The following is a 12,643-nucleotide window of genomic DNA, read 5'->3' as shown; positions in this document are numbered from 1 at the left end:
TTTTGGGACAACCCAAAATGTGAGATTTTCTTTTACTTTCACTTTCAATGATAATGGTAAACAGGACAAATAGAGAGGGTGGATCTCCTTAACAGGGGCACAGACAGCAATAAAAACCGACAAGCATTCTAATCCCTCTACACTATCCAAAACAAAAAAAAATGTTTTGCCTTTAGTTGTATTTGAAGCCTTTTCAGATTTAATCTTGCCAATGACTATATAGATACTGTGAATGCTCTTATGAGACTTCTCACATTTTATCCTGAGATTGGAAGCTGGAATTTTGGATCTTGGGCTGAGGATAGAGAAAACTCTTTACATGACATCAAATTTAAAGTTTAAATCAACTGTGAACAGAATTTAGGAGGTTCTGGGTGAACGGAGATAGATGGAGATACAGTCAGCTGTGAAACATTTTGATTCATCCATCTATCTAAAGACACCCTATAAAATAACCACACACAGAGTACCTAGCCTTCTTTCCCAGCACTGTCACATTGACGCTGAATCAGTAATGGCTCAGGGCTCAATACTTAAAGCAGAAATTCGGGAACATTTTTTTTGGCCCGTGCAGTGGAGCTGTGCTGACACTTCACAGGTTGAATGTTTGTTGTGTTCTAGAGGAGAGGACACCAAAGATATTCTCACCTGACCCACTGATGGTGCACAAGACTGGCCCTTTCGGTTCCTGCCTCCCCATGGTCCAGCGGTCTTAAAAATGGTTCAATGCACGCTCCACAAACAGCAACAGTCCACCACTGAACCGTGTGGGAGCACGATTTTCTGTAGGATCGTCGGGTCAGGTGATGTGAGCTTAGTCTCACCCCTAGAAAAAACAAGCATGGTAGAAAAAAAAAATTAACTGGAGTTTTGCTTTAAATTTCCTTTACAAGCAAAAGGAAATTGGTGAACATTAAGACTAAACACAGAGTGAACACAGACTGAGGATGAGACTGGCAACAGAAGGGGAGGTCAGTCTTCCTGCCAAAGCTGTCCAGATGAATTCTGCTTTTAGCGCAGAGGACACAGATTATAATTTTAACAAGCACAGGGATGCTGTTCCAGAGGTAAACTTGTTTTAACCCTTTGAATGTTATGATGCTTTCCATATATCATTGATTTCCTATAGTAGGGAACAACCATGTTGTATGGCACATGTTCTTGGCAGTCAAAGGGTTAATGTAACTATATACCCAACCACTGAAGAAATTGAAAGACTAAATGTTTGGTGAAGGTATACAGGACAATTAGATAAAAGATTCCGTTCTATTTTTGAGGTATTGAGCATGTTTGCAATGCAGTGGGTATATAGTAGATAGACTGCGGAATGCAACTAGTTATTTGTTAGTTAGGACTGCATGATACGTCATAATGTCATGGTCAAGAACAGATTTTTGAGGACCATATTTTGAACAGTATTAAAAATAATGAAGTGTAATGTGGGGCTCCTGGACACAAGCTGGGCCCCACATTTTATATATATATATATGGTTTTTGTATTTTATATATTTTTGTATTTTATATATATATACAGTATATGCAGTGGATATAAAAAGTATACACACCCCTGTTAAAGTGTCAGGTTTCTGTGATATAAAAAATGAGACAAAGATAAATCATTTTAAAACTTTTTCCACCTTTAATGTGACCTATAAACTGTACAATTCAATTGAAAAACAATTGGAAATCTTTTAGGGGGGGAAGTAAGCATACAAAAACTAAAATAATGCGGTTGCATAAGTGTGCACACCCTCTTATAACTGGGAATGTAGCTATGTTGAGAATTAAGCAATCACATTCAAAATCATGTTCAAAATCATGTTAAATAGAAATCAGTACACACCTGCCATCATTTAAAGTACCTCTGATTAACCCCAAATAAAGTTTCTTAGTTGCATCCTACAGCAAAAGCCATGGTCCGCAGAGAGCTTCCAAAGCATCAGAGAGATCACATTGTTAAAAGGTGTCAGGACCAGAGTACAAAAGAATTTCCAAGGCATTAGATATACCATGGAACACAGTGAAGACAGCTATAATCAAGTGGAGAAAATATAGCGCAACAGTGACATTACCAAGATCTGGAAGTCCCTCCAAAATGGATGAAAAGACGAGAAGAAAACTGGTCTGGGATGCTGCCAAGAGGCCTACAGCAACACTAAAGGAGCTGCAGGTATATCTGGCAAGTACTGGTTGTGTGGTACATGTGACAACAATCTCCCGTATTCTTCATATGTCTGGGCTATGGGGTAGAGTGGCAAGGTGGAAGACTTTTCTTACGAAGAAAAACATACAAGCCCTGCCAAATTTTACAAATACACATTTGAAGTCTCCCAAAAGCATGTGATAAAATGTGTTATGGTCTGATGAAACCAAGGTTGAACTTTTTGGCCATCATTCCAAAACAACACTGCACATGACCAAAAGAACACCATACTCACAGTAAAGCATGGTGGTGACAGCATCATGCTTTGGGGCTGTTTTTCTTCAGCTGGAACTGGGGTCTTAGTCAAGGAAGAGAGAATTATGAGCGGTTCCAAATACCAGTCAATATTGGCGCAAAACCTTCAGGCTTCTTTTAGAGCTGAACATAAAGAGGAACTTCATCTTTCAGCATGACAATGACAAAGCATACATCCAAATCAACAAAGGATTGGCTTCACCAGAAGATTAAAGTTTTGCAATGGCCCAGCCAGAGCCCAGACCTGAATCCGATCGAAAATCTGTGGGGTGATCTGAAGAGGGCTGTGCACAAGAGATGCCCTGGCAATTTGACAGAGTTGCCAAGTCAATATGTGCCATGCTGATAGACTCATACCCAAAAAGACTGAGTGCTGGAATAAAATCAAAAGGTGCTTCAACAAAGTATTAGTTTAAGGGTGTGCACACTTATGCAACCATATTATTTTATTTTTTTATTTTTACTTCCCTCCACCCAAAAGATTTCAGTTTGTTGTTCAATTGAGTTGTACAGTTTATAGGTCCCATTAAAGGTGGAAAAAGTTCTGAAATAATTTATCTTTCTCTCATTTTTTACATCACAGAAACCCAGCATTTTAACAGGGGTGTGTAGACTTTTTATATCCACTGTATATATACACACTATATTGCCAAAAGTATTGAGACACCCCTCCAAATCACTGGATTCAGGTATTCCAATCATCTCCATGGCCACAGGTGTATAAAATCAAGCACCTAGGTATGCAGACTTCTACAAACATTTGTGAAAGAATGGGTCGCTCTCAGGAGCTCAGTGAATTCAAGCATGGTATCGTGATAGGTTGTCACCTGTGCAATAAGTTCATCCGTGAAATTCCCTAGCTATTAAAAATTTTGTGGTCAACTGTTAGTGGTATTATAACAAGGTGAAAGCAACTAGGAACAACAGCAACTCAGCCACGAAGTGGCAGGCCATGTAAAATGACAGAGCATGATCAGCGCATGCTGAAGTGCACAATGTGTAGAAGTCGCCAACTGTCTGCACAGGCAATAGCTAAAGACCTCCAAACTTCGTGTGGTGGCCTTCAGAATAGCACAACAGTGAGTAGAAAGCTTCATGGAATGGGTTTCCATGGTCAAGCAGCTGCATCCAAGCCTTACATTTTCAAGTGCAAATGTACCCACACATAATAATTCATGAAAGTGCATTTTCAGTGTCACTGAAATGTAAAGGCTTCTCTGGCAGCTAAAGGCTCAAATAAATTCACAGAGATTCCGCATCAAATACAGGCATCTGTGGCTTTCAGTTTTCCTAGTCGGTCATGACAGTGTTTGTTTTTATTTATTCGCTACGCTACAGAAATCTGGTAGCCATATTTTTTCCTGGGACATAATAATCTCTTCTGCTTATCAAGCATATAAGACAAAAAGCTGCTTGGATTATATCCAAGGAAAGAGCTTAGGAAAAATGCACAAACAAAGAATTTCTATATGTATTTAACTGGTAATTAACATGTATGCAGCTGGTAAACAGGCTTGTAATAGCATGTCACTAAACACCCCCTTCCCCCAACGCACATACTAAGAATTAGCAGAAATCCATTATAAATCCTTGCCAGAGTTTGAACAAAGAGCTAAATCTAAAGTCTTAAAATTGGACATTTTCACAAATTCTACATACTGTATGTGGTGGTTGTTATTCTGCAAAGAACTAGGATAGACCAGGAAAACGCCTGAAACCAGCACTGAATAAACTGTGACAATATAATAAATGCCACAATCCAATCTGTCAGTATTCTGCTTTACATGTAAAAAATAAAGTGTTAACCCCCCCCCCCCCCAAATGTGTTAACCCCCTCCACCAACCCCCAAATGTGTTAACACCTTACTCCAATGTCAGACTATCTAACCCAGTGGTCTCCAAATTATGGCCCATGGAACACATCCAGTCCATTACAGAATTTTGTCTGGCCCCGTGCTAGGATCAGTGGTGTACCTTCAATGTGCATTGATGCAGGGTTAAGGTCAACAGAGACTGACTATGGTCTCCTCTTCTGATGTATAGGGGGGTTCTGATGCAGACCCTGATGTAAGGGGAAGCTCTGAAATTAAGTGGATTCTGGTGGGGAGTTTTTTCAGCACACAGATATTTCTAAAATATACAATATGGCCCATATACTGAAATGTTTGGAGACCACTGATCTAACCCATCTTTCTAATACACCAGACATCTGACCAAGAGGCCATCCAACGTGAATGGCAACTCTTCTTTGATACCAATCATGGGACTGCCCCAGCCGGTGCAGAGTGGGAGACATTCAAATTGCATACCCATTCCCTTTTATCCAAGGTTATTAATAAACTCAAGGCATCATCTAAAATTGTATTCCAACAGGCCATGACCTGTCTGACTTCTATAGAGGAGTCGATCACTACTGACCCTTTTCCAGCCACTGCCTCCACTCTAAAATTACAAACCTGCTTAGTGGACCAATTATGTTTTGAAAAAAACTAACAAAAGCTCTTTTTTTGCAGACAACATGTGTTTGAATATGGGGAATAGTCAGGTAGGCTACTGGTCTACTAGGCTCATAGGGAGTCCAGACCCCCATGGTCGAATCCCTCTAGGGCCCACACGGGACCCTGATTACAAGTCCACCACTGGCTGCCACAGAATTTTATAGGTATTATCATACTGTATGGTATACATATTGGAAGGTGGCTGACAGCTGGGTCTTTCTGCAGGTATACAATTTCCTAGGCTCATTGAGGAACAACTAGCCCTAATGGTGGCTCTCCTGACCCCAGATGTGATAGCAACAGCGGTATCCTTTTTAACCATGGCCAAAAGCTGCCGAGCTGGATGGGTTGTCCCTTGAGTTTTACACCACTTACTCCGAGACATTAATACCTAAACTACTACAACTGTATATGACTATTTTTTATTTCAGCTTCCTTCCTGATTCTATGATAGAGGCTCTGATAATTGTTATACCCAAGCCAGACAAAAGCCCCTCATTACTTGAGTCCTACCATCCCATCTGCCTGTTACAAGTGGATATCAAAATTCTGTCTACGGTTTCAGCCACACTAGACATCTGACAACCCAAACTACTTACTGGTTCTGATTTTTAAAAAGTAAAAGGCCATGCTTCAGTAGTAAGGTCAAGACCATCAAAATGATCACTGAACAAAATACAAAAATTAAGAGATAAAAAATGGTGGGAAAAAACCCAAAATATAATGGAAATAAAAAGAATGTTACCGTGCAGAAAAAAAAGTACATATAGAAAGACACCCTGTAAAAGAAAAGATGTATACTTATGTTTCCAGTGGCCTGTAAACTCCACTGTATTAATAATCTCTGCCACCTGCAGGTATCCAACACCAATGAGTGTGTGGAATACCTGGTACCTTGCTGCATACTATGGTTTCACCCATCAGCTTCTATGTCACTATTTCTTTTACACTTCTTTCATAGGGTAGCTTTACTTTTTTTTTTATACACGTACTGACAAGGCTGCCTAAACAAATGCACATCTTCCTTGATGATAGCCAATGACACCCAAACACATATTGTTTTTAAAGGGAAACTAAATTCCACACTGAAATGGCCATAATGATCAAATATGCACGGTAAACTCCAGACACCGATCTATCCCCCTCTATCGCAGCTTCCAGGTCCAAAGATACTCCTCTTTGGTCATTGGGCAGTAACTAAGGTTGTAACTCCTCTGAGACTTCATGCTTCTTCTGCCGAAAACTCCTCCTAGCTGTTTTTATTGCGGGATCTTGGTTCCACTTTAGTGCTATTGTACCCAATGACAGTGAAATCCTGCTTCACCAAAGCAAACTATAGAATTAAGATGATGTTAAAGTGGACCTTCCAGGTCCCCCTTTGCAGTTGATTTGACTTTGGGGAGGTGGGGACTTTGTATGGAAGGTCCACTTTGAGATGTTACCTGAGCATTATTAGTCTATCAAGATGGGAGCCAGGAAGGAGACACCTCCATCATCAGCTTAACTCTGGGGGAACAAAGTAATTGCAACCCTCCTGTATGTCCAGGTGAACAGTCCACTTCTACAAAATAAATGAGACTGTTGCTTGATCTTGCTTGACTTTGTAAGAACTGGATGTTGACACATGAAAGTTGAACAAACAACATGTATCCTTGCCATAAAAATGAAGGGTATTGTTAAAGATCTTGATGAGAGGCAAATGTTTTCCTGTCATTCATCAAATCATTGGACAGGTCAAAATCTGATTCATAGCATTCTGTGATTAATGTATTTATGTATATAGCTTTCTGAAATCTGCTGTATTTAAAAAAAAAATTACTTAAAGCTTTTGCTATGTAACCAAAAGACATTTTGAATGTAATATTGGTCTGTGGCAGAGAAAAACCTATTGCAATCAATGTATTCAGCAGCATGAATATTTTTTTCCAAGAAAATGGTTTTGATTTAAATGTTGTACTGTTTTGGGGGGCATAGTATGTATTTATTACTATTATAAAACAAATTGTAATTTTTGGATTTGATTTAAACCTAAACAGTGTTAATGATATTTATGACTAACACAATTATTATAAAAATACACAGGGATTTTATTCAGCTGGAACTTGTTGGAACTCAGTTTCACTACCTCTGGCTCAGGCCCTCTGCTCCCTGCTCACCAATATCATTTGTAAATACAGAAGTTCGGCTTCTGTGTTTACAAGTGACAGCTTTTCTCCCAACGGCTCCCACAGATCTGATCTCCTGAGTGGCTTCCACTGAGTGCAGGATGGGGACAAGGGAGATGCAGGTGCTTGGGATGCAGTGCAGATGCTGACACCCCGACTGGATTATTTCTGCAAATGAGAGAGGCGGAGCCACCTACAGTGTGTGTAGAGGTACTAGAGCCGGCAGGGTGCTTCATCTTAATACAGCAACAAGTAAGATTTGTGGAAGATGGTGGAGCTTTTAAGGGGGGGGGGGGAGAAGATGAGGGGGGTGCAGGCAGAGGTCGGAGCTGAAGAGAAGTAAAAGTGAGATGTGGATGGGGGATGCAGAGGTAAGTAGCTGTGGAAGAAGGCTGAACCCTGCACTTTGTGTGTAGTGCACCCCTGATCTCTGCACTATGTTCATAGTGCACCCGTGAACTTTACACTCTGTGTGTAACCCACCCCCCAAACTCTTCACTCTGTATGTAATGCACTCCTGGTATTTAATGCTGCTTTACCCAATGACCTTCCCAATATTAGTGAAATTTGGTCAGACCCACTATTTGATGCGGTTTGGAGGGGGTGTGTGGGGGGGGGGTTGTGGTTGGGTTTCTGCACATATTTTCTGAGAAAATAAGCCCTAAAAATACAACAAGAAGTTACTGTTCATTTTGATATAATGCAAAGAAAACTCTTATTCATATCTTTCAAAGATACAAAATATGAGCTGGTGAGAGAATAACATTAGGGCTGGAATCACATTCTTGCTTTGCGGCAGGTATCCATAGCGAAGGAGGATGGGTTGCAGCACTTGCAAATGTAACCAAATTCTAAAGTAACGAGTAGGAATTCAAATCAGCCCCTGAACTGGGGACAGTGTGTGTCACATAGTACATATGTTAGGCACAACCATAGCTTATGCATGATATATACTGAATGCTAAAAACATAAATAGAACCAGAGTAAATCAACATTCAGAATAAGGGGGTTTTATAATCTGGAATTTATTTGATTTATTAAATGTAACATCATTGTCATGGTAATTAAACCTGTTTTGGTGCTAAAAACCTACTTATGCGCTTCCTGGTGAGATCAATAAAAGACAACCATGGTGACAAAATATTCAATTGAAGGTAAAAGGATAAATCTCTGACCAAGAACAAGAAAAACGTCAAGTAAAGAATGAAAAATGTGCAATAGATTATGGAAACATGAATGTATTCAGCAGAATATTGCCAAAGTTTAGTAGCCTGTTACAATTATTCATTCTGTTCAATGTGTTGACTGCTGTTAAAGGAAAGCTCCAGGAGAATTTACTTTATATTGTATGCCTGCACACAGGTGCAACTTATTTGCTCACACACCCATATAGTAAATATTCATTTAAGTTGACTCTGCCCATTAGCACTTGTCAATACTTCATTCAGCAGCTTCCACAAGGGGTTTTAAACATGGAATTCTTCAAACAAACACACCCAACCTTTAACTAAGTTGATGGCTGAAGCAAGATAGGCTTTTAAAATCAGTATTGTACTGTATATAGTTTTGTAAGCTATTATGAAACCCATACATTTCTCAGCACTTTATAGAGAATATTCAATCTGATCTCCGAGCACATACGTAAAATAGAAAACTGAAAGATAAAAAAAACAGGTGTGCCATGATTGATGTTAACATGGATTTAATGCTCCATGATAAAAAATACTTTAGAAATTCTTTCCAAACTTTTTCTTCTATTTCTGGTGACCAGTCACTGCAGCTACTCTTCTGTGAGTGAATGACGAGAGGCAAAAGCCCAGTACACAATGAGAATATTGGACAAATGATCGTCCTTTTTTTTTTTGCATGCTAGTCTCGAAAATGAAGAGGTTACTAAAAATTCAAAAAATTTCTTACGACAGAACACAACTTCGGAAGTGATGTAATATATCATATTGTTATGTAATGTATTCTTTTGTTTCTGAGCATGGGCAATCTTTTTTTCGGACGAATTCTGTACTGATTAAACAAAAAACGTTAATTCCGGTAACATACGAGAAATATTTTTGTGTTTGCCCTTTCTGATAATTTTGCATGCTTTGTCGCGATCAGCTCTCGAAAGCTGAGTACTAACCATCAAATAATCGTACAATTGCTTTGAAAGCAGTATTTTTCATCTGATTTTCTGATCGTGTGTGGTAGGCAGTACTGCAGCAAAAAAAATATCTAAAGTATTTTCCACAAACACAACCCAGGAGCTGCCCACAATGTTCCAAGGCATCATGAGAGATGAAGTCTACACAAAGACACCTTTATCTTCAATGTGTGACATAGGTACAGTAAGGAAAAACTTCTTAAACTAGACCAAATCAGAGTGGAATGACATGCTAATAATTACTTGACTGCAATTTTAATAATAAAAACTTCCTTTACTTTTTGCAATATAGGTATCTAATTTTTAGGGAATGGATGTTATGGAAACCTTAAGAACTGATTCACACATGTGCGGTGCGGATTGAAGCTTAGGTTTCACAGCTAATTGGCAAGGTAGTTGTTCACTGGTTCAGGTCAGCTTTACATCTGGTTCAGGACAGGATCAGGTCAGGATTTTATCATGTTCACAAATGTGCAGTTTAGAAACGTTCCCATAGAAGTCATTAGCCTATAATGGGCACATGAACCTGACGGCACTGCTCAGAAATCAGACAGGACTCACTCCGCACTGAGGTGTCCTTTTATGACACAGAGAATAGCTGCGATTCAACAGATCTCAGCTATTCTCTGGTCATTCACAGTTTATGACACTCAGGAGATCATGTCAGCCCTTCTCTGGAGATCTGTGTTCTCCCTCCAGATTCTCCAGCCCAGAGCTGGAGAATCAGAGGGACCGAAAACTAAGCAGAGATAATTTACCTCTGCTTAGTAAACTGATCTTTTACTGTAATCTCGCGAGATTATAGTAAAATGAGCAGTTTTTCAGAGTTTGTAGACCGTTCTCCAGCGTTTAGAGACCGTTCTCTCTTCGTTCGGAGAACTGCTTCATAAACTGCATTCACAGGAGAACTGTGTTCTCCGAGAATGCCGGAGAACGGAGAACTGAGCAGCGATCTATTACCGCTGGTTCATAAATGGACACCTGAATCTGCACTGCCAGTGCAGTACATATGTGAACAGGAAGCAATGTTATTTCACATGTAATGCGGATTTAATGTGGTTCAAACCGCATCCAATCTGCATATATGTGAACCAGCACTAAATGTTCAAAGGATAAGTACACCTTTTTACAAAAAAAATAATAAATGCACAGGTATAAAAGTGTGCATTTATTATTTTTCGTTTCTGGAGCCTCTAAAGCATTGCACCAGCAAATCGCTGGTGTGATGCAGGTCTCCTGCAGACCTATCAGTATATCTGCTTGACAGTACGGGATGTACGAGCAAGCAGATATACTGACGGGAAGAATCAATGAACTGCCAGGGCTGTTCCGTACGTATCGTGTTACAAGTTACACATGTTACGAAAGATGAACTTATCCTTTAATTAAAAAAATGACAACTAAAAAAATGTTAATGGTCAAGTTCAGCTTTAAACCATTCCCAGTAGTTTCTGTCCTTTGAATAACAATTCCAGTGCCCTCTCAAGAGAAAAGCAAATGTTAAAAATCTACTGTGCCTCAATTCTGCTTTATCTTTATCTGTAATCTGTTCTAAAAGATTTGGATCCACATTTTTTTATCTAGTCTTTTATTATTCCCATCAAACTTTACCAGCTTGGCCCAGGCACATGGTTTGGTTTCTCCTTAGCTAGAGGACTGGAATTGTGCATGACCACCTGCTATGTTTCTTACCAATTTACTTATATTATTTACATTTATAGAAAATGTAACAAGATGCTGCTGGAAACTAATAGAAACTTGCCCAATATGTAGTAGTGAACAATGAATGTGCTTGTGATGAAGAAACAGGATTTGCCAATGTGTGATCACTTGTAAATCAACAAATGTCCTCATGTATGACCAGAACTATGTACATCTATTGAATCCTCAGATACAACGTGGTTATAATCATGGGGTAAACAGTAATGTGCTGTGGTATCAGATACATTTGCAGCCTCCGTTCCAAACACCAATCCAATAATGATAGACCTTGGGCTTCTTCATAGCAATGGTTCCCAACAGAGACGTGCAACTAGTGAAGTGGAAAGGGCAGTGGGATAGGATCCTTAACAGGGTTAAACATTTAAACCTCGATATAAACACACAAACATACAGACATGGGACTAGAATACTTCATTTGGGTTCCTTTATGTACCACTTTAAATGTAAATATTAAAGAGGGACTATGGTATCCTGCTTTTTGTTTTTAACCACTTTCCGTCCGGCCCATGTACATAAACGGCCGGACGGGAGCAGTGCAGGGGCGGGTGGCCGTTTATAAACGTCCTACCACTTCCCTGCTTGTGCGAGCTCCCTAGGAGTGAGCAGCATCGCGATCCGCTGCGAGGTCCCGATCATGTGATCACTGATTGGTCAATCAGTGATCACATCAATAGTAGAAAGCAAGATGTCACTTCTGACATCATTGCTTACTACTAGTGAAATCTGTGAATGATCACAGAGGTCACATGGTACAAGGCTATTTACAACAGCCTTGTACCATGTGACAAGCTGTGACCAATCACAGCTCACACAGTATTTCTCAGTGGCTGCAAGAATGCAGCCAGACAGAAGGATAAATGATTGCTTTTACAGCCTTTATGTAAAAAAAATATTGAAATATTATAATTTTTGGTTATAAACTAATTTGGGTTATTTTTTTATTTACTAAAAAGATAACTGAATACATTTTGGCCAAGATTTATGAAGAAAGATTATTTATTTGCAAAATTTTATAAGAAAAACACTTTTTTTCAAAACGTTTTCATTTATATAGCAAACAATAAATCAAAATCCCAGTGGTGAATAAATACCACCAAAATATAGTTTTATCAGTCTAAAAAATTCATATGGGTACAGTTGCATGACTGCGCAATTGTCATTTAAAGTGTGATAGCACTGAAAGCTGAAAATTGGCCTGGACAGGAAGGGGGTAAAAGTGTCCGGACTGGAAGTGGTTAAACAGCAACACCAGGTGGTTGTAAACGTCCTCCTGAATGTATGAATTTTTCTCTCTTCCATTGTTCATAATGTGAAACAAATCCAGCATTTAGTAAAAAGGCATATGTTGGCATCCTTTGTGAAGTATCTATCAAAATTGCAGAGTATGGTTCACTTTCCAGCATTGCATCAAGGATCATAGGGAAATAATACTACTTGATTTCCATAATAAAAGCATTATTGATGGAAGTCTCCTGCAACAAGAGAAAAAATGCTCATCTCTTTTGCAACAGAAAAAACACAGTAGATACATTTTATGTCTTTGGAGTGAGGGTGGAAACCCATGCAGGCACAGGGAGAACAAGCAAACTTTGTTGGGATTTGAGCCATTGACCCTAGTGCTGCTAGGCGTAAGTGCTAACCACAT

At 39.3% G+C, this 12,643-nt stretch overlaps 2 protein-coding genes across 25 annotated transcripts in view; one reads left to right on the top strand and one right to left on the bottom strand.

Annotated features, from left to right (window-relative positions):
* The window catches only part of LOC149461272 (FXYD domain-containing ion transport regulator 6-like), a 111,360-nt gene that overhangs the window by 8,327 nt on the left and 90,390 nt on the right, over positions 1 to 12,643 (top strand). The gene's annotated exons all lie outside the window — the stretch shown is intronic.
* LOC149461273 (uncharacterized) overlaps positions 1 to 12,643 on the bottom strand; it is a 128,963-nt gene that overhangs the window by 67,104 nt on the left and 49,216 nt on the right. For 14 of the 23 annotated variants that reach the window (XR_016312907.1, XR_016312905.1, XR_016312900.1 and 11 more), the window contains one exon: positions 11,977 to 12,470. The exons of 1 other annotated variant lie outside the window; for it this stretch is intronic. Coding sequence is in view for 2 of the 22 variants with exons in the window: in XM_089678620.1 (XP_089534746.1) it covers positions 649 to 826 (178 nt within the window). In the remaining 20 variants the exon portion in view is untranslated. Of the gene's footprint in view, positions 1 to 648; positions 827 to 11,976; positions 12,471 to 12,643 lie in introns of those variants that run through there. 8 more of the 23 variants (XR_016312913.1, XR_016312904.1, XR_016312910.1 and 5 more) reach the window with 1 other exon arrangement.

Source organism: Staurois parvus, unplaced genomic scaffold, assembly GCF_062004578.1.
Source record: "Staurois parvus isolate SC_StPar_1 unplaced genomic scaffold, SC_StPar_1.0 ptg000207l, whole genome shotgun sequence".
Classification (NCBI taxonomy): domain Eukaryota; kingdom Metazoa; phylum Chordata; class Amphibia; order Anura; family Ranidae; genus Staurois; species Staurois parvus.
The sequence above is the reverse complement of the archived record's forward strand: the minus strand, read 5'-3'. Positions and strand labels throughout refer to the sequence as shown.